At 56.4% G+C, this 27,588-nt stretch overlaps 1 protein-coding gene across 7 annotated transcripts; it reads right to left on the bottom strand.

Moving 5' to 3' along the window:
* Positions 1–1,678: 1,678 nt before the first annotated feature.
* On the bottom strand, positions 1,679–26,568 carry LHX6 (LIM homeobox 6). Of its 7 annotated transcripts, XM_060300482.1 has the most exons (11): positions 26,378–26,568; positions 25,157–25,228; positions 24,583–24,765; positions 24,106–24,227; positions 15,001–15,221; positions 12,725–12,825; positions 12,413–12,508; positions 12,021–12,195; positions 8,127–8,222; positions 4,065–4,117; positions 3,783–3,927 (listed from the first exon to the last, which is right to left on the bottom strand). In XM_060300482.1, the coding sequence occupies exons 1-11, from the start codon at positions 26,459–26,461 to the stop codon at positions 3,907–3,909; spliced, it is 1,224 nt and encodes a 407-aa protein (XP_060156465.1). In that variant the 5' UTR covers positions 26,462–26,568; the 3' UTR covers positions 3,783–3,906. The 7 variants fall into 7 exon arrangements, with proteins under 7 accessions (XP_060156462.1, XP_060156466.1, XP_060156463.1 ...); XM_060300479.1 differs by lacking the exon at positions 12,021–12,195 and having other exon boundaries at positions 1,679–3,927; XM_060300483.1 differs by lacking the exons at positions 12,021–12,195; positions 26,378–26,568 and adding an exon at positions 25,544–25,647 and having other exon boundaries at positions 1,679–3,927.
* Between the last annotated feature and the right edge of the window lie 1,020 nt (positions 26,569–27,588).

Here is a 27,588-nt window from a genome sequence, read left to right as displayed (position 1 = left end):
CTAAGCACGGAATCGGTGGGGTGCCACAGACAGAACGCAGCTTCGGCATCATACACACCTGGGTGTGAATCCCAGCTCCATCACAGGGTATCACACAACCTTGGGCAAGTCACTTCACTTCTCTGAGCTTCAGTCTCCTCATTTGTAAAATGTATGATGATGCTTAAACCCATAGGGTAGCTATGTGGATTGAATGAAACAATACAATAAAGGAGCTGGCTCTTAGCAGGTATTCAATACCGCTTGCTTTAAAAACTAATCCGTTAGCTGTGCATACAGAGTAATTATTCCTCAGAATCACCCCCAGGGATCTCACGTGTCAGCTGAAAACCAGCAGAGGAAGTGGTACCACGTTCCAGGGCTGTACCTGGGCCACAAGCAGCCTGGATCACCTGGATCTTTGCGTAGCTTTCCCTCCTTAGAGGCTGCGAACCCTGCAGCCCCCCGCTCCTTGTCCCCTGGCTCACCAAGGGCTGCTCAGGAGAGGGAGTGGGGCCTGGGAGGGCTTTGCCAAGGTCGCAAGGGCAGGAAGCTAGCCTTTGATCTAGGGCCCCATGAGCGGCCTGCTGGGACAGAGCCAGGAGTCAAGGGAGACCTGGGCCCGCTCAGCTGCGCCACAGAGGGATGGGGGATCACCTTTCCCCGCCAAGGCAACAGTCACTCACCTCAGTAGAATGACAGGACTGATGTCCACTGGGGGTTTCCAAACTGTGTTTTGAAAATAAAGTATATTCATGTAAAGGAACACACACACACAAACTTCCTTTTCAAAGATACACATATATCTAAATATCTAAATAAGAAATGGATGGGAAGAGTGGAGGGGCAGGGACAAGGATGGGGTCAAGGATGGAGAATGCAACAACTAACCGGGGGGCCCTGCAGGGGCGATGGCCACGTACACCCTGAGCTGAGGCTTCGGAGTGACTCTGTGCGGGGCCACGGGGTGGGGCTGGGGCGCCGGGGAAGCCTCTGAGCCAGGCAGAGCCATTCCACTCTCTTCCTGGTGGGCTCTGGTTTGCACAAAAGGTTCTGCTGCTACAAGAACATCTGGTGGCCGGCAGAAGGATGCGCTCTCCCACTCCCCAGATTACAGGGTGGCTCTGGAACCCGAGGAGGCCAGTATGAGACCCAGACTCGTGTGGAAGCTGGAGCCCTGTGGCCCTGTCTCCCATCGCATATTCCCTTTCACTTCGCACTATCAGATTCTCCCCCATCTCCCACTCAGGCTCCTCTGTGCCTCCCTCCCTGGTCCCCCAGCATCTCCTCCATTGAACTTATTTCCGTGAACCTCTCATCTAAGGGTACAGCTCAAACGCCCCCCTCCGTCTCGACAGCACGTCGGAGGGATCCGTCTGTCTCCAGCATTTGCTGGGCTGAGAGCCCCCCTTGGACCCTTTTGAGGCTGCAGGGCTGGCACGGGGCCCAGCAGAGCGCGGTCAGGAGTGGGACGGAGGACAGCAGCCAGCCTGATTTCCTACACAGCTCAGATTAGAGAAGAAACCCACCACCATGCCTTTACAACGCTCCGTTTCCTAGCTGGGAAACAGAACCAGTCTTAGAAGGGGTTTCACTGTCTAGCAGCCCAGATATTCTAGGGGCCAGGCCTGAGCCTGAGCCCTTAATCAGAGAGCAGGAAAGAAATGGAATTCCATCGTGCTCCGGATGTCAGTGCCAGCACTTCTACTTGCATTAACTTTATTTATTACACAAATAAGACATTTACAAAGCACAACATGAAAGGTATGTAACAAAACAGACATTGGTTTTACAAAAAAGTGCTTACAATTTTTTTCCGTGTGTGTGTGTGTTTTCCTCCTTTTGTTTTGTATTTAAATAAATAGTCTTGATGGCCTGTATGTTCCCAGGCTGTTCTAACAGGCTAGTGGAGACGTGTCTGAACCGCAGCATGCTACGACCGTGTGATCCACGCAAGGAACAGACCCTGGGGGGAGGCTCAAGGCAGAGTGGGTACTGGGTGACCCTGGGCATGGCTCGGCTGGCCACTGACCACGTCAAAGGAAAGATTAGAGCTCCCCAGTCACCAGGAACTGGGCCCAAGCTGCTCCGGTTAACGTCAGCTCCAAGGGTAGGGCCAGGCACACTCTATTCACCGGGTGAGTTCTGAACCAAGCTGCACTGATCACATTCTGAGGGGTGTCTTTCCTTTGCCCTGAGTCAGCTGGAACTGTCTTTGAAAGGGAAAAGAAGCAAGTTCCCTTCTTGGGCTGCACCCGGGCCCAGCCCTCCTCCAGGTCCCAGAGTAAGAAGAGCATATCGTTTTTCACGTTAAGTGCCAACTTCAAGCATGTGGATTCCGAACCCTTATCCAGACTCGGCGAGATAGAGAGTGCTGCGATCGATTAGCGATGTCTGCCATGGGTGAAACCGGGGCAGCAGACACCTAGGTACCATGAACTTGCTTTCCCTGTCCTAGAGTCTCCTTCCGAAAGCAACATATCAGGTTAATCAAAGCAGGAAGGAGGACTTGGGCTGAAACATGCTTACTAGCAGCCTCTAGTGGGAAATGCATCAGGACACCCAAGTCATTCTAAAATTACAGGATTAGCCTGGGACAAACGGGGTCCCCTGAAAACATAAATCATGGTCTTGTGTAGCCCAAGCCCTTTTGTTTGGGGTGGAAGAGCTGCAGCGGGACAGGGTGGATGTGAGCACAGCTGTGTCTGGCCTGCGTTCTCAGGAGTGAGTGGGACTGGCTCTGGGCAGGGTTGGTGGGGAAGCCCAGAAGTGCTAGCTAGAATCCTGGGGTGCTACCACCTAGGCAGCAGGCACCCTCTCTCTACTGAGCCAGGGGCTGAGCCAGGGCCTGCCCCGCCTGGTAGCACCCCAGAAGTACACTCACCTAGGCAGCAGGCACCCTCTTTCTACTCAGAGGTGGGTCTAGAATGAAAGCTCTGCCCTTTCCCTGGGCTCTGTTCCCCAGCTCCCCCATGAGAGGTCCCCCCAAAGAAGACGTGGCCCAAGCACCCCCATCAGGAGTCAAGTAGCCAACAAGGGTCCCCAACTCTAACTTGTCCAAGCGTTCAGAAATGTCATCACACAGATCAAACACCACCTCTGCTATGTCTCCTGCACATATGCTGGATAACTAGGTGAAAGCAGGGTCCCCGACACACACCCCGAGTTTCCTCTGTCCTCTCCTTAAAATGGCTAGTACTTCTCCCAGCCCAGTGTGCCGCATCCTTCTCCTGGGCCTCCAAACCCATGGGGGTCCTTGCCCCGCCCCCCCCAGCCCCCGCTTTTCCCCCTGCCTCTTGGTCTGGGCAGGCCTCCATCTGTGCCCTATTGGGCCTCTCAGGGTTGGTCAGTGTCTCTTCTCTCTCTGAATTAACTTGACATAACCAGACAGATGGAAATGATAAAATTAGAACATAGCTTTCCTTTGGGGACATCCCACAAACACTGTAGAGTTTTCCAAACAAAAGCAACAGAGTGGATAACATTGGGGGTTGTCCGCTATTCAGAATTCAGAGATGGTTCCAAGGAAGTAGTAAATAAAGGCCAATATGGGAGGAAAGAAAACCTGTAAATTGGAAGGCTGTTGGCGTCGTGCGATTCAATTCGGCCTTTTGCTATTGTAATCAGCTTAAGTTGAAGACGACTCCTGTCTAAATGGGAAACACAGGCTGTTGTTTTCACCCTGGCTCCAAATTTCAGGGAGCTCTGCCTTCAGGGAGGAGGGCTCCGCGGTGCTCCTGGCGGGTTCTGGTTCTCGGCAGGAGAGGGGAAGGCCAGGCCCAGGGGCCCAGCTGGTGGTGGGCAGGATGGCGGATGAGGGGTGGAGGCAGAGCGGGTGGATCCCTGGCAGCGGCTCGGACTCCGGATTTCAGCGGCTGAGGGGCAGCTGCCGGGCGCCCATGCTCAGATGCGGAAGTGCCGGCAGCGTTAGTACTGAAAAAGGATGACCTGCAAGAGGAGGGCGTGGGAGGGGGCTGAGCCAGGGCCTGCCCCGCCTGGTAGCGCCCCAGAAGTCCTCGAAGGCATGGAGAAGGAGGCGGGCCCAGGGCCCACATCTAGGTTCAAATCCTGGCGCAGACACTTACTTGCTGCGGGGCCCTGGGCAACTCACTCCCCCTCTCTGAGCCTGTTTCCTCATCTGTAAAATGGGGATGACAACACCTCTCTCTCAGAATGGGGAGGATCTGGTGAAATCCAAGAGCAGCAGCAAGTGTCTCCTGGGCACTGTACCCGGCACTGGGTACAGTGCACACTTGCACGATTTCACAGAAGCCTCACCTCAGCCCCACGAGGGTGTCCCACCACCATCTCCTCTTTACAGGGGAGGCCGCTGAGGCTGGGGAGGTGAAAATCAGTGAGCCCGCAATCACACAGCCAGGAAGAGGTGGACCCAGCACTGCAACCCAGGCCTAGGCTCTAGAACAAGCTCTCTTCATTAGACCCACTGCCTCTTCCTCTCCAGGCCACCCTGACATTTACCCGCGGTGCCTATCAAGCACCAGGCAACAGGCCAAGCCCTTCATGCAGCCAAACACCTCGACGGGCAGGTGGCTCAGACACGCCAGGTGCCCGACACACAGTGGGTGTGTTCCCAGGTCTCAAAGAGAAAAGGTGGCTGAGCTGGGGTCCGGTCTGCCTAACTCCAGAGCCCACATCACACGGCCTCGCCCACTCACCCCACCTTGGGCCGTGCTCCCCTCTGGTCTCTGGGATGTCTGCCTGACTTTGGACTCTTCCGAACAGAAGCTCTCTCAAGAGGGGTGACTCTGAAAGACGCTTCCCCTCCATAAGCCTCAGTCTCTCCATCTGATCGATGACGGCCGGGCCCTGATTTCTAAGAGCCTTCCAAGCTCTGAACTGTGGGATCTGGGCCCATGACCGGGAATAAATGTGGTCCTGGGGCTTCCCTGGTGGCGCAGTGGTTGAGAGTCTGCCTGCCGATGCAGGGGACTTGGGTTCGTGCCCCGGTCTGGGAGGATCCCACGTGCCACGGAGTGGCTGGGCGCGTGAGCCATGGCCGCTGAGTCTGCGCGTCCCGAGCCTGTGCTCCGCAATGGGAGAAGCCACAACAGTGAAAGGCCCGCGTACCAAAAAAAAAAAAAAAAAAAAGTGGTCCTGGAAGCTCACAGGCAGGTGTGGCCAAATGATGATGTGGTGGAGGCGGAGGGTGCTACCCCAGATGCCCACAGCGCTGTTCTCCCGGCCAGGCCAGTGCTGGTCTTGATGAGTGGGTTCAGGGGGCTGCTCTAGGGGGCCCTGAGTCTCCTCCTCACTAGGCTGGCTCAGGCCCGGAGGGACTTGGGAGAAAAAGCCCATGCCGTTCTGCACTGACTGGCCATACACACAGCCCGCCAGGCTGGCAAGATGTGGACAGAAAAGGTCCCTGGCCGCTGGCAGGAAGGTCTGGCAGTGAGAGGGCGGAAGGTCACGGAGGAGGCGGAGACATTTTTCTGCAGAGCCGCTGGACACGAAGTTGGCGATATGGCCCAGCAAGAGAAAAACTCTGGCTCAGCAGCCAAACCCAGGGGCCAGAAAACTTCCACGACCAAAGCTGCCAGACCCCAGACCGGCTCATCCTTCAGGCTGAACCAGACATAACCACAGGCTTAGCTGAGAAACCAGGAGACGAGGGCTCGACTCCAAGAGTTGAGCCCAGCCCTAATCTGTTGCAAGGCTCCCCTCTCCCCTCCAGATAATAGCCGCTCCCAGGCCCCTTGCTTGAAGGTGCAAGGCCTTCATTATGTGACCCCCTGTCAGCTCCCACCCCACCCAAGGCCTCAGCCGCACTAAACCCCCCACCATCCCTCAAATCCAGGTCCCTCCAAGCCTCCTTGCCTCGCACGGGCTCCTCGTGTCCCCTGCTTCTTCCCGAGAGCTGGCCACTCCCTCTTCTGAATCCTCGAAGGCCACGTGCATCCCTCACCGCAACTGCCCTGTCAAGCTGGGATGTAGCTGCCTGCCTCCTGCTCTAAGCCACCCACCCCCTCCCTGAGGACAGGGACCACGCCAGCTCGCCTCTGCAGTCCCGGTGCCAGGTCTGACAGGACAAACTCTCTCCCACAGGACGGGGGCAGCTCCGAGGCAGGCAGTCCTAGGATGGAGGCCAGCTGTACCCACGCTCACTGTGTGACCCTGGGCAAGCTGCTGCTCTGACTGAGACCCAGTTTCTGCAGTTATGAAATGGCATCAACCATAGTCATCCTCCTAGGGAGACAGTGAAGGGCGAGGTCAGAGAGAGCGCTGTGTAAACTGTAAAGTGCGGCACAGAAGGAGGTCACTACTGAACCAGGCGGACTTCAGAGTCTGACAGACGTGCTGCATCCCCGGACAAATTGTGTCACCTCTCTGAGCCTCTGTTTCCTCATCTTTACCGTGATGATGCCATCCTCATATCCACAGGGTGACTGGGTGGCATCAGACAACACGTGTGAAGTGCTTCAACCAAAAGCAGCTCTTCCTGTATGACTATCTCGGAGGTGACGTTCCTGGGGCGTGCTCACCCGCCACTGGGGTCTGCGGGATGTGGGGCTGAAGATGTACTACCATTTACTTATAAACCTACTGCTCCTACTGGGCTGTCCGTACCTCCGCACCATCTACTTTCCCCACGGTACCCAGCACAGAGCCCAGCACAGAGCCCAGCACAGAGCCTAGCACACAGCAGGTGTTTAATTAGGAGGCAGAGTAAGAGGGGCTGTCCTGGAGGAGTAGTCCCACGCCTGTCTGCCTGCCAAAATCACTGGGGCTGGGTATTACACCCGCAGATCGCGGGGTCCCGTCCCAGAACTCCCCACCAGCTCTCTAGGGGCGAGGCTGGGGAATCTGCATCTCTACACGCTGCCCAAATGATGCTGCGGCACATGAAGACTGCACTCAGCCCGAAGGCCTGGCCCTGCCTCCGTGGCCCAGCACACCCAATGATTCCTGGGGCTCCCTGCCTCTCCGAGGACCACTATAGTGATGCTTCTAAAAGAGGCCTCCAGGGCCCACCACGGTCCCCACGCCTTCACCTGGCAGCCCAAGGCCCCGGCCTCTCACTCTGTTTCCTCCCAAGCCTGTGTGCCAGCAGCACTGAATTGCTCTGGGTTGCCTGAGAGCCGTGGCGGCTCATGCCTTCCCGGCTGAACTCTGAGGTTCAGACGTGCCTGCGTCCAGGAAGCCTTCCTGTGTCTCTCCCGAGCTGCGCCCCACCCCCCAGCTCCCTTGGCCTCTGCGTCACAGTTTGATCACCCTTTGGTGTAACTGTTGGCCTCCTCGAGGGCAGGGACTATGCCTTCCTCATCTCTGTGCTCCTGGCAACTGCCTCGGGGCTCGCGGGCACAGTCAGTACATAGTGAATGTCGGCTGAATGAGTGAACGAACAAAGGCACAAGTTCTCATTCAGGCTCTGTGACCTTGAGCCACCTGGGCCTCAATTTCCCCGTCTCTAAAATGAGAGGGTGTCTGAGAGCAGTGGCTTTCAAGGCTCGCTGGGAAGTGTCTGGGAGCTGAGCCGGAGGTGAGGGCCCTACTCACTCCGCAGTTTCACCCAGAGCAGCTCCACCCCCTTTCATCTGCATCTTGTGTTATGGAAAAGAGTAAACAAACGGGTTCCCGGGCTTAAAACAAAGCTTTCAAGCCACTGGACTGAGCGATGTCCAAGCACCTTTCTGGGTGTCCAGTCCTAATGCTTGAGACAACTAGAGATCGGGTTCCACAAAGGAGGCCTTACCAGTTGACCACGATCACTGGCTGGCCTGCTGTCCCCGGGCCCCACCAGCTCGGGATATTCACTCCCAACAGACAGGAATACAAAGGAGGAAGTAGGAGAAACCCGTGAGATGGTGGGAGGCGGGGTGGTGTGTGATATAAGCCCTCCTCGGGACCGCCAAGTTTGAGCAAAGTAACTAAATCCACAAATCTGAAAAAGAGAAGGCCAGCCATGGGCGGGCGCGCTGCGAGGAGGCTGGCCATGCGCACTGAACACACTGGCGCCTGCTTGAGGGACTACTACCTCGGGGGCACAGTGGGGGCCTGAGTGTCTGGGCAGAGGGTCTGCCACAAAGTGGCATGGTGCCTGCTCAGCGATGAGAATCCTGCCAGGAAGCCATTCCTGGCAAGGTGGCTCTGACCCACCCAACCCAACCCAGCTCCGTTTACCTTCTCACCCCGGTTGGAGAGTGGCCCATCCATATCGGCTTTGAGGTGGACGGGGGGCGCGGTGTAAGGCAGCCGGCAGTGCACCTGCCCACACTGTACCTGACCTGTGGACGAGAGGATGCCTTGGAGCCCATCCCCCAGCCTCCATGCAGGATCCCACCAGCCCCAGGCTCGGTAGGCTGGAGCCCTGGGGCCAGTTTCACCTCTGCCACTTACCAGCTGGGTGGTCCTGGGCAAAATTTCAATAGGGTACCATTTTTCTACGTGAAATTCTTTATGAGCTATAAAGTGTTACACGATAACTGTCTAGCTCACTGATAAATAAACTCATAAATGAGTATGGACAGGCACCCCTATGTTCATAGCAGCGCTATTCACATTAGCCAAGACATGGAAACTACCTAAATGTCCATCGACCGATGAATGGGTAAAGAAGATGTGGTACATATAAACAATGGAACACCACTCAGCCATAAAAAAGAACGAAATAACGCCATTTGCAGCAACATGGATGGGCCTAGAGATTATCATACTAAGTAAAGTAAGTCAGAAAGAGAAAGACAAATACCATATGATATCACTTATATGTGGAATCTAAAATATCACACAAATGAACTTTTGTGCAACAGAAACACATTCATAGACATTGAGAACGGACTTGTGGTTGCCAAGAGGGGCTGGGTGGGAGAGAGGTGGAGTGGGAATTTGGGGTTAGCAGATGCTAACTGTTATATATAGAATGGATAAACAGCAAGGTCCTACTGTATAGCACAGGGAATTGTATTCAACATTCTCTGACAAATCATAATGGAAAACAATATAAAAAAAAGAATGTGTGTATGTATATATATATATACATACACACATATATATGTATATATATATACACACACATATATATATACATATATACACATATATATATATAACTGAATCACTTTGCTGTACAGCAGAAATTAACACAACATTGTGAATCAATATTGAAATTAAAAAAGTAAAAAAAGAAAAAGAAACTAATATGTACAGAACACCTCCTACACGCAAGGCTGTACCCCATCCATTAGAATCCTCCCTTGGTGCACTGTACCTTCTTATCTCCCAAGAATCACCAAGGCTTTACGCCCACACCCTAGAGGACTCTGCACTCATATGTCACCTTCTTTATGATGCTCTCCCTGACCATCCATTTACAACTGCAACCCAACGCCAACCCTACCCTCCCTGTCATCCTTCTCAGCTTTATTTTTCCTCTTTAGCACTTACCATCATCTGACTTACTGTGTATTTTTATTTTTTATTTGATATTATCTGTCTTTGCCAGCTATAATGTAAGCTCCAATGAGGTCAGGAATTTTTGTCTGTTTTCTAGATTCTAGATCTTTGTGGATTTCCAGGATCTAGAATGAGGCATGGCATCTAATCTGTTGAATGGGTCTCTGTACAACACCTAAAATGGCGGTGGCGGGGGTGGGGGGAGTCCATCCTTATGTCTGACCCAAATCTCTCATGCTTCAGCCTCTTTACCACTACAGTGGAGAAGTCTATGGCCTTGCTCTTCTCTGCACTTCATCCTCTTTGGTCAGAGGCGAAAGAGCTCTGTACAGAGACTTACAATTGATATGTAACTTAGGACAAGTCACTGTTCCTTTCTGAGCCCCAGTTCCCTCGTTTGTAGAATACGGTGGTTGTATAAGATGGGGGATTCTTAACCTGGGGGGTTTTAGGGGTCCACAAACAGCCTGAGATTACATGGGAAGCTGTGTGTGTGTGCACATTTCTGGAATCTGATTCCAAAGCTTTTTTATCATATTCCAAGTTTGAAGTCTCCGGGAAACTCAGGAACCTGTGAATTTAGTAAACGGCGAAGAAGAGTGCTAGCGTGACCTTCAGTCATGCAGCAAGAGGCAGCAGGTCCAAATACCCTTGATGCCTCCTGCCCTGAGCTGGGTTCGCCTTAAGGGGAAAAGGAAAGGTTACCTCAGCCCCTTCTCTAGGTGTCCAAGACAGTTCTAGACTTGGCCGACAAACTGTGTGGGCAGAGTCCTGGCACAGCTCCGGAGGCCACGGCCCCACTCTCCACGGGGCCACCTAGGTCCATTACCAACTCCACAGCAAGCGCCGGCTGGTGGCCCAGACTCCTGGTACCTAGAGAGCCCCTGGTCCTTGGCTCCTTTAACAGATGAACTAGATCAACAATGGGCTCTCTGCAGCCTCAACATGTCATTGTTTCAAAAAGAAAGGGGGAAAAAAGTCCCTCCTACTAAGCAGATGGTTCAGAAATGGAACAGAACAAAGAGACACTGTTTCCAACTGACAGCCTGGCGCGGTGAGCAGGGCTCTACACTCTCAGCTCCACCAACCAGAGCCACTGCCACCACCACAAGGGCAGCTAGTACTCATCCAGCACTTACTAAATGCTGAGGACGTTAAGTCAATTATCTCATTTGATGCTCGCAACACTGCTTTGAGATACGTATTCTTTCCGTTTTTTAAAAGGGCTTGGATTCTTACTGTCCTCATTTTTTACAGATGAGGAAACTGGAATTCAGGGATGCTAAGAAGCTTACCCAATGTCACACAGCTAGTAAGTGACAGGGACGGGATCCGAAGCCCCACAGTCTGATGCTAAAGCCCACATTCAATCATTAAGGAACCTGGCTCCCACTAACTTACTGTTGGCCCTTGGTTTCCTCATCTGTACAATGGGATGGTGATGTTTAGAAACATGTGGTAGGACAGTGCCTGGCACATGGCAGGGACTCAGGACACAGCTGTGCTCTCCCTGACCTCCCTTCTCTTTCCCTTGGAGACAGAGAGGGAGGGTTTGAGTTTGTGGGTATGTTGTCATCACTGCTATATTTCTGGTCATGCCCAGCTTTGAGGAAACAATCAATAGAAACAACCTCAAAGGGAAAGAAAATCTGTGATAAGCACCTGCTCAACAGCAGATTCACTGAATGTCCATCCCCCAGAAATGCACAAGCCTACTCTCTCTCTTTCCCCCAGGTTCCTGCTCGAAGGTCACTCCACCACAACCTGCCACCCCCTCTCCACCACAGTGCTCAGTCCCCACTGACATGCCTGCCCTCCATCCTTTATTCGTTTATTCTCTCTCCCCCCTCTCCCGTCCTGCAGCGTGAGCCTTGGGAGCACACAGGCTTTGGTCTGTTGTGTTTTCAGTTGTATCCCAGAAGGCACTCAAAAAATATTAACTGAACACATGAGTGGATCCTCATAACCCTGTGAAGTAGGCATTATTAATGTCCCAGTTTACAGATGAGGAAACTGAGGTTCAAAGAGGTCAGGTGATTTGCCCACGGCCTCACAACCTTGGGTACTCCTGCCACCCTGGCTTTCTTCTGCAACCCCAAACGCACCCATGCCACGCTTTCTGCCTACATTCGGTTCCTCTGCTGCCTGCACCCCTATTTCCCCACTCCTTGTGTCTCACTAATTCCTACCTATCCTTCTGGTCTCAGCCCACTGATAGGCAACATCTCCAGACACTCCCAGCCAGCATCTTGACTACAGGAATCACCACAATTAACACCACACGCTCATCTATCTCGTATTGTTCCATGTCTCTCCCACCAGAACCCAGGCTCCCCAGGACAGGACTTTAGCCATCTTGTTCTCTCCCTAGTCCCCGGGGCCTGGCACCGAGTGGATGTTTGGAAAGTACCAATATTTTCTGAACGGCTTAATGGCTGGCCTCTACTAAGGGTCGAGCCCCTCTAAGGCAGAGCCGGGGCACTTAACTCCTCTCCACAACCACTAGGTCCGAGGGACTGCGGAACCCTCGTCTGCACGCACGAGGCTCCCCATGCCTCCGCCGCCCACGAGCGCTCATCTACACCCCCCTCTCCCACAGGCCGGGCGACCAGGCTGTGGCGGTCACTTACTCTCAATGTAGCCGTGCAGGGTGACCATGCGAGCCCGCTCGGGGCTGCTGAACGGGGAGTAGTGGATGTCGTCGGACAGGGCGGAGGGGAGGCGGGACGGCGGCGCCCCGGAGGGCGGCACGGGATGCTGTGGTGTGTGCTTTTTATGACGCGCCCGGCAGTTTTGAAACCACACCTGGAACGACAGCCTCAGCAGCCTCAGCCTCGCGGAAGAGAGTCGGACGCACCGCCGGGGGACCCCAGGAGGGACTGCCTCGTCGCCAACTCAGGAAGGGCGGCCACGTGCGCCCCGAACCCGCAGCTCCGCAGCCCAGCTACGCGCTCGAGGGCCCACCCCCAAGGTCCCTAGGCCCCGCCCCAGACCCGAAGGCCCCGCCCACCCCCGGCCCCACCTGGATGACCCTTCGGCTGAGGCCCGTCATGTCCGCAAGCTTCTGCAGCGTCTGCGCGTCGGGGTTGTTGTCCTGCGCGAACTGCGCCTGCATAACCTGCCAGGCGCCGCGGGGCGGTGAGGCACGAGCCCGCCGAGGTCGCCAAGGCCCCGGCCCAATCAGAGGCTCCGGCCCGGAGGCCACGCCCCAGACAGCTACAGCCCCTCCCCGCCACCCGCGGGTCGGGCAGAGGGGCGGAGTCAGGAGGCCCGTTCAGCCCCGCCCACTCCGAGGCCCGGCCCACACCCGGCCACTCGCGGCCCGCCAAGGTACCTGCAACTGCTCGGCGGTGAAGGACGTCCGCGCGCGCTTGGCCGGCTTGGGCTGACTGTCCTGTTCCGAGGGCACTGCCCCCTCCAGCGTGAGGCCGTTCCCTGAGGGCGACAGAAGTGGCTGACCACGCGTCCCCATCTCTTCTAGTGGCAGCCTGGAAAGGACGGGGGTGGCGGGAGCTGGTCCCTGGAAGTGTCGGGAGCGGAGTGGGCTGGGAGGGGGGATCCCAGGGTCCTAGTCCCTGAGCTCAGTCTTTGGGGAAGGGGCTTCCACTTCTGAGCGTCTGCTCAGTACCAGACGCTTCTCTTTCGGTGTGCCCTTTATGTCTCACAGCCCTGAGCACGGGCGACATTATCCTCGTGTTACAGCGGAGGAAACTGAGGTTCAGAGAGAAGAAAATCCCAGCTCTGGACCTTTCGACTGGTATTCTGACAGCTGGCTGACTCTAGCGCCCCAAATTGGGCTCCCTCCTTGATAAACTGGGGAAACCAAGGGCTGGCGGAGATGAGAAGCAGGCAGGTTACAGAACTGTGATCCTAATTTTGTAAAAACGGATGGGAGCAAAAAAGGTTGGAAGGATATACACCAAAGTGTTCGCAGGAGGGAGTGCAATTATGAAGACCCTACTTTCAATGTTTCTGCAACTTTTGAAGTTTTTTCAACAATCACGTGTCTCATCACCTTATTTCTCTAAGGTTTAACTTTGTTAACTGGAGTATACGTTAGTTATTCTCTTTCCATTTACATTACTTTTATAATCACACTAAATGTATTCCCATTTTAGTTTTTAGTACCTCATTTTTTGCAATGCAAAGGTAATAAGATGCTCCTTGCCAAAACCTCAGAAAATTCAGATAAGCACAAAGAAGAAAATAAAAATCTCCAGGAATTCCACCACTGTTCATAATTTTTTTAATTAGGAAAAACACTAAACAAACACTCCAACATACAGACATAGAACGAAATCTGGGAAGATAGACACTAAAATATGAGGGGTGGTGGCATTCGAAGTGGTCTTTATTTTCTTCTTTTTGCTTAACCATCTTTTCTTAATTTTCTATAATGGGCATGTGTGTGTTTAAGATTAAAAAGTAAACCAGTAGCCAAAACTGAGGGCTGCTCAGTAAAGGAGTCCTGAGACCATAAGCCTTCAGGTTCCCTGCGTGGTAGGAGTCTGGAGTCAGGCCTGACTGTGAGAGCTGGAGTGTAATTGGCAAGGTTGTGACTAGGGGTAGTCCTGGTTGGTCCAGGTATGGAAGGAGCCTGGAGTCACTCCTGAGCCATGGTGTGGGGGGAACCTCTAACTCCTGGGCTTCCATCCCAGCTCCACAACTGACTTGCCCAGTTACTTGCAGGTAACTTCAGAGCACCCCAGCTTCACTTGCTCCCCACCTAGACCCACTCAGCCCTGATCCTGGCTGGAGAAAGTGATGGCTCTGCTGTGGCCATGGCCAAGAACACTCTGGGGACGTCTAGACTAGTTCCTCCTCAGAGGCACTGGGGACGGGGCAGACACTTTATGACTCAGCCCCCATGATCCCAGGAAGACCTGGACCCTGTCCCTGAGCCTAAGTGTCTTGGGAAATCACAGTATCAGAGCCAGAAGAGATTTAGGGATCTTTCTAGTCCAATATCCATCTTGAAACTAGGGAGACTGAGGCCCAGAGAGAAAAGGAAACTTTGTATGTCAGCACAACACGCCAGAAGTAAACCTGAAGCTTGGGTCTCCAGACTCAAAGGTCTCTCTCCTTACAGTCCAGGATGAAAACCCCACCCCCAAATCTCTGGCCTGTAGCTGCTGTGGTGGGAGTTGGGAGAAGAGGGTCACTTCATCTCTCGCAGACGGGCCCAAGCCTGGTTCCAGGAAACGGGAGGGGATGAGCCTCCAGGCCAACCAGAGCTGTCCAAAGGTGGAGTAGGCTGCCCCATTATGAGAATCATCTCTAGGGTTCACTGAGCGCCTCTCGGCTTCACAGCACATCAGCTCATCTAGCTTTGAGGTGTCCCACCATCAGCCCCATTTTACAGATTAGGAAACATAATTTGCAAGAACCGGCTGTGACTTCCAACTTTCAAACAAATGGTGGAGCCAGAAGCGGCCAGATCTGTGTGCAGCCCCACCCCCATGCTGCCTGCAGGTGATAAAGGGGGCAACTGGCTCTAGCGAAGTGTGGGCAGTCCCTGGGGTGCTGGGGGGGGTGGTCAGAGAAGGCTGGGGAGCCGAGAGGCAGCCAGTTTCAGGGCGGGGCGGGGCGGGGCGGGGGCGGGTTGGGTACCGTTCTCGGCGGCCCTCTTGAGATTCTCAATCATGGTGTCGTAGTGGATGCGGCAGAGCACCTTCTCCTCGACCAGGCCAAACTCCTCGCCCGTGGACAGCTGGCGCTTGCACGAGAAGCAAGCGAAGCAGGCCAGGTGGTAGGCATTGCCGCGTGCCCGCCGGACCCAGTCGCTGGCGTAGATCTGTCGGCCGCACCTTGCGCACTTGGTCCCAAATCGGCTGAAGGACACGGGGTGGGGGTGGGGGGCGAAGGGGAGGGGGTGGCGAGGCTCAGACAGGCCATCCAAATCCTAGTGGCCCGGCCGTGCCCAGGTTCCTGAGGGCCTTCACGCGTGCATTTCCCTTTGCCTGGATTCACCACCCCCTGCAGCCAAGTCCCACCTAGAAGGCAAGCTGGTAGGTGGTTTTTATTTTCTTCCTGGTGCTTTTCTGAGTTTTCCAAATTTTCTTCAATGATCACTTAACATTTGTATATAGTATTAATCTGCTCATTAAAATATAAGTGTTAGGGGAAATTTAATAGTAGTAATAATATAGGCAGATTTATGAGCACTTAACCACTTGCCCAGCAAGATTCTAAGTGTTTTATGCTGATCGTCCCAAGTAATCTTCATTTTGCAGATGAGGAAAATGGGGACCAGAGAGGTAAAGTAACTTGCACAAGGTCACACAGCTTGCAAGGAGAGAACTCCTAGCCAGTATGACTCCAGAGGTGAATAAACTGTAACCCAGCTGTAGAGAAGCTCAGAGTTTCTTGGAAGCATAGACAGATATGCCCTTACTAGCTCTGTGACCCTGGGCACATTGTTTAACCTCTCTGAGTTCTCATTTTCCTTGCCCTGAGCTGAACTAGGTGACAACAGCAGCTACGGCTATTTGTTTAGTGCTTTGTAGTCTATTAAGTAACCAGCTAGTCCCAGACTCTGGAGTCCTGTGTCATTCTAACAAGACAAAAAAGCCCAGATCAAATGCCCCACTCTCCCTTAAGCCTTCCTTGATTCTGCTTCTTCCCCTTCTCCCTCCCCCTTTGTGGTGTGGCTATTTGGGTGTGGCTGCCTCCACCACCAGACTGGGAGCCCCTCCAGGAAGCAGCAGTCTGATTTGCCCTGTCCCAGAAGTCAGCCCAAGGCCTGTCCCCAGAGCACCAGGGAGAATTTGTTCTTGAAGTGAATGACTCACTCTGTGACCCTGTCCGGACCCTCTGAGCCTCAGTTACCACTGTTTCAGGGAATGGTGCTTTCACCCATCCAGCCTCTCAAGCTTAGACACCTAAATCATACACTCCTCCCTCTCCTCAATCCCCCATCCAACCAATCATCAGGCGCTGTTGGTTCCCTTTCCTAAGTATCTCTGGGACCCATCTCCTCCTCGCCACTGCCACCACCGCCCTCCTAAACCAGGCTCCCACCATGCGCCCCTCGCTGCCAGTCTCCACACCCGTCCTCCACGTAGTGGCTACAGGGAAGTTTCCAGCAGGCACACTTTACCCTGTCCGCTGCCCTGCTTAAAATCCTCTGGTGGCTCCACTCTACCCTCAGGATCTAGTCCAAGATCCTTGGGAGTTTACAAAGCTCAACAGACCACATCCTCTCTGGCTCCTCTCCTCCCTAACCTTCCTCAAGATCCCTCACCCTACACTCAAGCATGAGCCCCAGTCAGCTACAGTGGAAGGTTGGTTCCAGGTCTTATGGCCCCCTCTGAAGCACTTTCCCACCCCAGGCCTTCGCACAGGCTGTTCCCTCATCCCACCCTCCCCCCACACCCCCAGTCCCACGGCTCCCAGCACCACGTTCTCAGCAATGATCACACCGGTTTGTAAATGTCAGGTTTCTTGGCTCTCCCTTCCACCCCTGGTATTCCTGGGAAAGGAGCTAGAAGATTTGCCTCTGTGTCCCCAGAGGCACATTTCCACCCAAAAGAGCACTCGGAAATGCCTTTGAGTGCGTGGAGGAACCAGCCCAGCAAATGCGCCCTGGTTACAGCCTCGCCTGCCTTGGCAAATGCAAGCAACTGCCGGTTGAATAAACGGTCTCGGGTTGAACTGAGTGCAGCAGAGCGGAGGCCTCTGCCAGCCCCGGCTCTAGACGTACCCCCAGTGCCATGCCGCTCTGTCAGACAAGGAGCCCTAGGGGACCCTGTCGGCGGGCGGCGCCGTTCGCTCAGGCAGCGCTGCGCACCTTTGCGGGTTCGGTCAATTGCCTCCCAAACAGAAGTGGTTCCCGACCCCGGAAATTCGGCTTCCCCGGCACAGCCCGCCGTCTCCGTTCCCAATCTCTCAGTAAAAAGGAGAGGAAACCGCTTTGCCCACCGGAGCCTCCTCCCGCCGAGGGGCCGACCCCAAATTCCGAGGTCCGGCTCAGGATTGGGAGAACTTCCGGGCCTCTGAAGGGAGGAAGAAGGGCCAGCCGGGTGCAGAACCCTCGCTGCGCTCCAGCGTCCTGGGGCGCAACTCTTTCTTTGCATCCCCCTCGCCGCAACCACGTGAAATGGGGACTCTGGCACCCAATTTGCACACGTGGAATCGGAGGTTCAGGGTGGACAAGTGACTTCGCCAAGACCACACGGAGTGTGGGGCAGGGGTTGAGGTCCCCTCCGAAGTGCAAAAAGTACCCCTAGAACCTGCGAAAGCAGCCGAACGGGAGATGCGTAGAGTTGAATCCTGGTGTATGAACGGGAAAGGGGCCTGGTCTGACCGAGTCGCAATCCCCACTCCGGGCCTTGGGACCTGGAAACTCCCGCGCGCAAGGCATAGGAACCCTCAGGCTCCGGTAAGCTGGGAGTGCGTTCCCAGGGAGTTGAAAGGGCCGGGAGGCGAAGGTCCGGGCCCTCAGAGGCCGGCAGGAGCCGTTGCGTCTCCAGCCTGTCGTGTTCCGGGATCAGTGCGCTGAGCCAGAGTGTAACATCTCGGATCCTGGCGCTTGGCTCTGCGGGATGCCTCGTTCTCGGCCAAGACGCATCCAAGACTCCCCGCGCATCCCTGATCTTCCCGCTCCACGAGCCCCGACGCCCGGGCGCGTTCTGCGCCTACGTTGGCGGCTCACAGTGCCCTCATCCAATTGCTCTGAGGCGGGAGCCGCTAGCGACCTGTCAGCAACTTTCTCACCCTCCGCGTGTCACCCTAAATGCCAGGAGCTGTCCCCAGCTCTAGGAGCTCCCTGCGCTCGCCGTGTCTCCGCCCAGTCAACGAAATCATCCTCCCGCTGGATCCTTGGATGGAGTTGGGGGGTCGTTTTGCAGTTTTCGGGCCGCTCCTGAAGCGTGTCCCCCACCCGGGGAAGGGGTCAGTGGCACAAACAAGGGGCACGAGGAGGCTTACAGATCCAGGCTCTGACAAACCGACAGACTCCTTCCCAGGCGGGCTGCGAGGCCCGAGCCGCCGGATTCCGGAAGCAGCGAAATCGGCGGCGGAGACAACGAAACTTCAAGAAAGGGGTGTTCGGGAGCTGCGAAGGGAGCGCCAAAGCGATTAGGGGGCGCGGCCATCGCCCGCCACCCCCAGCCTTGTGCGCGCCCCTCCCTGGGTCCCCGCGCGCGCCACGGGGCAAAGGCTCAAAGCACAGAGGCGCTTTGAGGATGGAGAGATGTTGGACGGAGGCTGCGCATCCTGGCAACTGCTGGAAGGAGCGGAGTGGGCCACGCGCACCGCCTTGCCCTCTCTCCCCGGAGCAGGGAACGGAGACATCTGGATGCTAGTGGCTCCGCAGAGGGAGCTGTGCGCCATTGACCAAGTCAGGCTCGCTCCCCCGGCCTACCTCTCCTGGATACCGAGTAAGAGCTCGGAAGTCATTGGTTGGGTGAATGAGCCTCAACGAAAGAGCCCATCGGAATTTCACTGCGACCCCTGCCCATTACTAAGCTACCCCTTTTCTGCATGAGGAAACCGAAGCTCAGAGTGGGAAGGGCAATGTTAATTAAGAAGCTAGGGAGCCAAGGCGGTGCCACTCAAACCAGGCTTCCCTTGTTTTGCGTTGGGGACGCTCGCTTGAGGGCCTTAGAGCGAGTCTATGAAGCAAACTGGGGGGATCAGAGGTGGAGTCCTTCCTATTCCTTCTGCTCCTCCCCTTCCCGGCAAACCATTCGGAGAAGCAGCCAGAAACAACAGAACCAGCAACTAAGAGGTTAAAACGGCCCACTCCTCGGAGGTCCCAGCGCAAGGCCCCTCCCCGAACGCCTCTCTCAGCTCCCCCAACATCTGTCCCCCAACAGCTGGCGGCCGCTGGGCTGCTCTCTGCCGCGGTGGGGGGGCGGCTTCCCAGCTCTGAACCTCCCGGGGTACCCTAGCTCCGGGAGAGGGGGTGGGGTTCTCCCGCTGGAGTCCGAGGTCTGAGCTTGGGTTCGGGGCAGAAGGAGGGAAAGAAGGCTGCGGGCTTGTCCTAAGTGTCTCGTGCCAAGCTGGGGACAGCAGTAGGTAGGGCCCCTCCCAGGCCCAGCCCGGGGCACTCTCTGAACCCCACCCGCATAAACACAAGGAGAAGCAGTTAACCCATTACTCCCCACTCCCATGGTCAGGAGGCAAGAGGGCTAGAGACCCTGGTGACCCGATCCTGGCAAAGTTGCTCCAGTCACTGGGACTCTGAGGTCACTTCACTCCAGCCCTAGTACTCCCAGGGCCCACCATGGAGAGTCACACAGCACAGCAGGTGCTCCCTGTGGGAGCCCTAGGGCCACGGGGGGTGGGGTGGGGGGAGGCGGCCTTTGCCATTGCATGGGCCCCACCTTGCACAGGGTGGCTGCTGACATGTCTCGGCTATAAAAGAAGAGTATTGAGTATCTAGACACAGGGATGGTGAGTCAGGCAGCCCCGGGGCTTATCCCAGTTCTGCCGCTTACTAGCTGTGTGACCTCACCACTCAGGGCCTCAGTTTCCCCTCCTATAATGTAGGGATTATGACAGTAGCCTACTCACAGGGGGAATCTGAGGAGTCAATGACATAAAACAATGAGATGTAAAGGGTTAACACAGTTCCTGGCTTAGAGAAGAGCTCCGTAAGGTCTCCTGACAGTGTCCTCGTCCCTGTCTGGTCCCTTCTTCCACTCTCTCGCTGGTGGGACCCGGGGCACAGCACTTTCCACTCTCTCAGGACATCACCTCCCCCACTCTACAATAGGCAAGATGCTTCAGGAGGCCAGGAGCTTGAAGGGCACTGCAGACCAGTCCGTGCCTGCCTTTGGGGGGCGGCAGCCACAGGTTGGTGGGCAGGAGGCATCTGTCTGGGGTTTTGAGTGCTGAGGGCAGTGGAGACATGAATGCCCCAGAAAGGAACGCTATTTTACCCCCAGGACTTTTTTTTTTTTTTTCACTTCTTGGAAGAAAATAAAAAACAGTCTTAAACCCAAAAAAGTGAAGAAATTAAAAGCAATACACATTTTCTTGGTGGTAGTTTTTTTTTTTTTTTTCTGCTAGGACTCAGGGGGTTAGGGGAGGTGGGAATCTGGTTGAAGCCACAAAGGCTGGTGAGGTCCCTCTTTGGATGGCAAATGGAGAAACTGAGGCAGAGAGGTCCAGCGACCTCACACTGAGGACACACAGCCAGTGGAAAACCAATCCCTTCCAACAATGCGAAGCCAGGGGCAGCATTGGACCCCTGGACCACCTCCCCACCCAGGCTCTGCAGCCTCCTGCCCCGATGAGCTTGGAGTGCCTTCCTAACTTCTAGCTTCCTGAGTCCCCAACGCTGCCAGCTCTGCCAAAGGAGATGGAAGAGGGGTCTACAGGCCAGTGTCAAGGAGGGGCAAGATAGGGGATAGAACTGAGAGGAAACTTTTCCCTGGGGAATAAGACCAGAGCCAGAGGACCTCGGAAGCTACCAGTGCCCCCTCCAGGGGGTCTTGGCCACTTCCTCCCTCCCTGCATCCTGTCCAGAGATCTTGGCCTCTCTTTGGGGTGAGCGCTCCAGTCCACTTCCCATCAGACTCTCGACCTTGGGCTTCAGGAAACAGAGGGCTAGAGGATCTGAGCGCTCAGCCCTTCCCTGAGCCCCAGCTCTAGAGAGGGGCTGTGTCTCCCGTGCTCCCATTCCTGCTCTTTCCAGGAGGGGCTCCTTCACAGCAGCCGCCCAGAGCCTGGGCTGCCACGCCGGGCACTCAGTAGTCCCTGCCTGGCGCTCCGCCCGCTTTTTTCTCTCCCTTTCTGTGGGTTTTATTATTTTTGTTACAGGTGGGGCTGCCAGGGATGAGTTATGCCTGCAGGGAGACCTGGCTGGGGGAGAAATGATCAGAAGAGCCACAATTCTTCTCTCATCCCAAGGAATGTGAGCTTTTATTCTCTCCATTTTCTTAACCAAAAATCTGTTTTAGTTTTGCTTTGGGGGCTCTTGTCACTGCTGGAAAAGGATTAGCGTTCAGAACCTGCAGCCCAGAAATGGCCCATCCCCATCCTGGCTCCCCAGACTGCCTGAGGAAATGCCATTAGGGGATTATGTCTGGAATCCTGTCACCAATGGTGACAGTGGTGACATCCGTAGCACCTACACTTTAGGGAGCCTCTGCTGAGCCTTCCTCCCTTCACTGGCCTCCTTGGCAGCCCAGAGAGATAACCCTGGTAGGAGGACACTGAGGACAGAAAGATGCAGGGATTTGCCCAAGGTCACACAGTGATCAGGGCTGGCCTGGTGGAGCCTGGTCTCTGTGTCTCCACGACAGCTGGACATCCCATTCCCCACCCCACCGCAGTGGGAAGGGGGACTCCACAGCCGGTGAGGTGCTGAACAGTGAGATCAGGATCTGAGTTTTGACTAAGCCTTGAAGGTCTAGGAAAGCACGTCAACCACGGGGGCTTGGTCCAGCCTGGGCATGAGCTGGGGCTGGAGCTGCAGCAAGGACATGTGGCTCACAGGGTGGCAGGTCTGTCCCCACCAGGAGAGCAAGGAGAGGGGGCCAGGCCTGCCTTACTCTACGAGAAGAGGCCTGCTGGGTTTCCCAGGCCTCAGCCATGTCCCTGGATAGCTGATGAACCCAAGGAGCCCTGAAAGAGTAGCTGGCTTGTTTTTCTTTTTCTTTTCTTTTTTTTTTTTTACCAACTGGAGTCAGGCCTAGAGCAGGGCACTGGCTACACAGGGACCCTAACCTCCCTCTCCTGCCCTGGCCAGCTAAGTGTCAGATGGGACAGTGGAGGGGAGACATCACACTCTGGTTACACACCACACAATGATAAACCCGCTCTCACATACACACACACACCACAGCCCACATCCACATCCACAAATCCACATTCACCTCACACCGTTGAGCCCCCAATGCCTGGGTTAAGGCTGTAAGCAGAAATGCCCCCTCAGAGGAGGGCTGTGTGGCGGGATGGGGAATGAAGGGATTTCAGAACCCTCACCTGCTCACCTCCAGATCCCAGTCCAGATGTGAACTTGTCCTGACCACCTTGCACAACACATACACACACACACACGTGCACACGCGCACACACACACGGTCCCGACATTCACACAGCCACACACTCTCTACACTCACACATAAACTAAAAGACAAATGCTTGTTGTAAAGGAACACCTACGCTGTCCACACACCCCTCACCCTGCTCAGTGACACATTCCCCCAGCGCCACTGCACAGATCCGGACAAGACAGACACACAAGCATCCTTGAGTCCCATGAGTCCCAGGCCACCTGGCAGAGCCGCCCCTCCCCATGCACACCCCAGCTGCACTGCCACTCACAGCCATGCACCAGGAAGAGTCCGTTTTCTCGAACCAGGCTTCCTAAGGTTTCCTTAGAGTACCCCAGCCCCCAATGCTGCTAGCTTCTTCCTAGATTCAAGGTCCTCTCTTTCCAAGTTCCCAGAGACTCAATGCCGGGGAAGGGGGCGGCACTGCCTTCTACTGCATCCCCTGACTCAGGGGATCTTTCTGGGGCTGGGGTCTTCCCAGGAAGACTGAAGCCATGACCTCTCCCGAGGCAAGGATGGGAAGGATGTCGGCGGACTGGGGAAGGGGGTGGTGGTGGTTATAGGGGAGTAGCTTTCTCCACTTCCTGAGAAAGCCCTTGGGAACAGGCGTGCGGCCCAGGAACCAATCTCACTCTGCTCTCTTTGGACTCCGTAGGCCCACTGGACGGGCTTCAGGCCTGCTTCACGCTTCCCGCCGGGATCGAGCCGGCAGCCGCTGCTCCTCTGACCTCGCAGTGACCTCGACCCCGTGACCGGGTCAGGCCCGAGCTGCGCGGTGAGAAGCCAGGCGCAAGCGACGGAGAAGCGGCGGGAGGACTAGCCGGGCTGCTGTTGAGAACTGAGCGGCGGGGACGCGGCACCGCGGCACAGAGAGCGCAGCCCAGGGTGATCCTACTCGGGGCCCTGGCTACGGCGCCCGACTCCCCCTTCCTGTCCCGGCGGCCCAAAGTCAGAGCCTAGACCCCAGAGAGGCTGAAGCCGGGGCCCGAAACGACGACGGAGCTGGGACTGGAACAGGCACCTGGGATGCAGGCAGAACCCAGACTCGAAACACTATACTCGAGCGATGCCGGGGTCTGAGTTGAGGCGGAGCCGGAGACCGAGGTCGGGAGTTAGATCGATGAGCTTGAATATGGGTTCGGATCCGAGACCGATGCGAGGCTAGTGCTTGGGGCCGGACCAGACTCGAATCCAGCCTCGAACCCGGCCGGGGTAAAAGCCGAGACCAGAGCCAGGGCAAGAGTCTGGAGCCCAGCTCAGGGTCCTGCCCGGGAGAGACGCCGGCTTGGCTGGAGTAGGAGTAGGGTTGGAACCCAGAGCCGGAGCGCACCGGAGATGCAGCCAGGTCGGCTGGGATACGAGCGGATCGGGGCAAGACGGGGACATCAGAGCTCGACCAACGCGCTGGAAGTCGGAACTTGAGCCTGAGACTCGGGCAGGATCCGAGACCGAGCCAGAGACGCGACCAAACCCGAGGGGGCCACAGCAACCGGAGGCGGATCAGCGGCCCGAACCTGTGCTGGCACCCGCGCTCGGCCTGGAGCTCCTGGTTCGTGGCGCTGAGAGCCGGTGGGCTGGGCCCTCGCGGCGCGCCAGAGCATTCGGGACACGGGGGCTCCGGAGCCAGAGACAGCGCGTCGCAAAGGCGGCCTCCGCGCGCCGGTGGCCTGCCTGCGGCGACATTGCTGGCCCAGCGGCCGCAGCCTACCTGAAGTAGTCCATCTTGCAGAAGATTTCCTTGTTCTTGATGTAGCAGCTGTTCTGCTGCCTCAGCGACGTGCGACACACGGAGCACTCGAGGCACCGCACGTGCCAGATGAGGTTGTTGACCTGGGGAGGGGGTGGAGATGGGGGGCGGCTCAGCGCGGGCCTCTTTTCACGCCCGGCCCCAGCCTCCCCGGCCCCATTTGCAGACAGATACGCCAGAGCTCTGAAGGTTCATGGGACTTCCACCAGTTTTCTTCTGTAACACAGACTGAGGGAGGTAGAAATCAACTCTGCCCATTTTTCAGACAGGAACCCGGGAACGCAGAGAGACGCTACGATTTGCCCGAAGCCACGCAGTCAGGCAGCGATGAGCCAGGTTTCGAATTTAGTGGACCTGGCGCCGGCATCGTTTCCCTACAGTCCTCTGGGTTGCAACCCACACCCCGCCAACACACGCAACACTCCGCCCCTGTCTCACCTTGAGCAGATATCGGTCCAGGATCTCGAGGCCGCAGCTGGAGCAGATGTTCTTGCCGGCAGACGGCACGGAGGAGGCGGCAGAGGGCGGTGAGCAGACAGATGGCGTGCTGGGCGTACAGGGAGAGGCCCGACCCTCGTCCTTGTCCAGAGGGCCTGCCAGGGCCTCAGCGTCCGACTGAGCCTGCAGTGGGGAAAGAGGGAGAGCCGCGCTCTGAGCTGAGGGCTAAGCCAGGTGCCCAGCGTTGCTGCTGCCTCGGAGACAAATCTGGGGCCTCAGCGAACCAACTAACAACGAAATGCCCCCGAAACGACAAGCCGCGGGCTACAGGACAGGAATGGAAGGGCCTACTGGAGAGGACAGGACGGCTCCAACTTTTAGCACGCGCTTCCTAGGTGCCAGGAGCGGTCAAAGCTCACATTCCCGGCCAGAAAACCGAGGCTCAGAGAGGGGCGGCGCCCTCCGGCAGTCCCCCAGCGCACGGGCAGCTGTTCGGGGCCGGAAAGCCGGGTCAGCTCCCCAGGGCCCGGCCGCCGGGAGACCGGGGACCGAAAGCAGGGCCGAACGAACTCACCATGGCGGGCGGCGCGGTCCCTTCAAGGCAGCGGGTGGTCGCTTTGCAGCCGGACCCTGGCTGGGCCATCACCTGGGGGAGGGGGGAGGGAACGCAGGCGGCGGCGGCTGCAGAACTGGCTCCGCGCAGCCTGAGCCCAGCGCCTCCCCGCGCCTGTTATATAAACCGGCGCGGAACAATGAGTCCTAACTTTGTAGTGGGCATTTAAAGCCCTTCCCCACAAAAGCGGTGTCTCTCTAATGAAGCAATTTGAATTTGGATTGGATTTTTTCCCTCTCTCTCCCCCTCTCCCTGCACTTAACCCGTGGCTCTTGAAGTAATCGCTTAGTTCCCTTGCAATACAAGCCTCTGAGGGGGAAAAAAAACACGCGCACACATACAAACTACCTGCAATTAGAAATTGTCGTGAATGCCCAAGATAAGAGGTAGCCAGAGTGTCAATTCCAACTGTCAATCAGTGAGATCCATCAGGCCGCCCAAAGAATTGCAAATTTGATTTTTTAATGGTAGTAATTAAAAATCGAATTTTTTCTCCCTCCACCCACCCCCTTCCTCGCTCCCTTCTCCTCCTCTCGACACAAAATGCAAAAAGGAGAAAAGAGAGAAAGAAAGAAAAGAAAGAGATGGGGGGTGGGCGCTTGAGGAAAATAAAACCGGGAGCGTTGGGAGCACCAGCCCGTCCACCCCGCGCGCGCGGCGAAATCGGTGCGGCGATACCGACTCGGATTCAGGCGCCTTTCGCGGGCCAGTCGGAGGGAAACCCAGAGCAAAACAGGGGCTAGATCGGGGCCGAAACGGGACCAAAAAGAGAAAACGGAGACGTCCAAGAACGGGAAAAAGCACCCTCCAGCCCCTCGGAGCGCCCGGGACCGGCCCCGCGCCGAGATTCTCAGCCTTGCGCCCGAACAACCCCCGGCGCATTGGCGCTATCAGCGCCTATTCAGACGGACAATACCCGCCTCGCCTCCTCTTGATTCGCCTGTGTCTCTGCTAAATCGCTTTTTGAGAAATTCCTTCAAAATTTGCATAATGTGTTCCCGCTTTCCGCGACCCCCCCTCGCGCTCCTGCATGCTCACACACTCACATACACACACTCCCAAGCGCACCCCAGCACCCCTCCGCTCTGCGGCCGCCCGCCACCCGGCCCGGCCCGGCTGGGTCTCGGCCCCTGTCCGACCCCGGCCCGGACAACTCACCCACTCGCTCTCTCGCTCGCTCACCTGGTCGGTGGCGGGGCCGCCCTCGGCCGGCAGCCGGCAGCCCTCGGGCAGCGCCGGGGCGGCGTTCTCATGCTTCCAGTACATGGGCAGGGGAGCGGCGGGCTCAGCGGACGCGCAGCGCGGAGAGCCGCGCCAAGGGGGGCCACGGCCGCAGCGGGAGCAAAGGCTGAAGCAGGAGCTGGAGGAGAGCGGAGGCGCCGGCCCCGCCGCCCCGGGCCCGGTCCCAGCCGCAGCCCCCGCCCCCGCCCCGAGCCCCGGCCGGTACGCAGCCCTGGCCTCCCTGGCTGCCTCCGCCGCGGTCTCGGAAGAAGGTCCCGACAAACTTGGAGAGGCCCCCGCCCCCTCCTTCTTCTCCTCCTCTCCCTCCTCCTCTCCCTCCTCCTCTCCCTCCTCCTCTCCCTCCTCCTCGTCCTCCTCCCCCTCCAGCTGCGGCGGCGGCTGCCCTGCCGCTGGAGCCCCGCTCGGTTCAAGATGAGTCATGCGTGACCAATCCCCTCCCCGCCAAGGGAGAGCGAGACACAGCGAGGCAGCGACCCAGAGACACACACAGACATATAGACACACAGAAACTCAGAGTTGCTGACGGAGAGACTCAGAGACACGCTGACATACAAAGGCACCCTCAGGCACACACGCACCCAGCTCTCACCACCGCCCCTCCCTCAAGGGGCACCCACAGACCTCAGGCACAGCCCCACTTACTGGTACAAGAGGGATGCATGGTCACACCTCGGGCCGAGCTGGGTTTCATATAAAGTCACACATTATACTCCGTTGATGCAATCCATGCCTCCTACGTTTGTGTACATCTGATGCAAATGATGACCTGTTCGCAGCATTTACAGGAGCACAAGACATCTACACACACTCACACACCTGCGCAGCTGCCTCTGCTCCATAACAACTAAAGAGCACACCAGTTCCTCAGGGCCTGGGCTACATCCCATCCTAAATGGGATTGGGCTGGGTTGGGGGGGTGCTCCCCTGAATTCTCCAGGGAGGGATTGCCTGGGACACCCCCTTCTTTGCAGAATTTGCTGTGCTATCCAGTCTAATGCCATCTCACCTTCTCTAGGGTTCTACTGATAGTGAGAGAGGTGGGGAAAGCAAGGAGGTCCAGGCATTTAGATAGGAGAGACACAGGCTCCAAAAACTCAGGCACAAAAGCCTCAAACTCAAAGACCAGGCCTTACACACACTAACATACTACA

This window comes from Globicephala melas, chromosome 6, assembly GCF_963455315.2.
Source record: "Globicephala melas chromosome 6, mGloMel1.2, whole genome shotgun sequence".
Classification (NCBI taxonomy): domain Eukaryota; kingdom Metazoa; phylum Chordata; class Mammalia; order Artiodactyla; family Delphinidae; genus Globicephala; species Globicephala melas.
The sequence above is the reverse complement of the archived record's forward strand: the minus strand, read 5'-3'. Positions and strand labels throughout refer to the sequence as shown.

Bases quoted from the DNA above. Each gene is read 5' to 3' on its own strand.
- LHX6 (XM_060300479.1), bottom strand. From the start codon at position 26,461: ATGTACTGGAAGCATGAGAACGCCGCCCCGGCGCTGCCCGAGGGCTGC. The intron at 15,222-24,105 runs GTAGGCTGCGGC...CGTGTCCTTCAG, and splicing joins TGCAAGATGGACTACTTCAG to CCGATTTGGGACCAAGTGCG. The intron at 8,223-12,412 runs GTGGGGCCGGGG...TCTCGTCCACAG, and splicing joins TCAGCCGAAGGGTCATCCAG to GTCAGGTACAGTGTGGGCAG.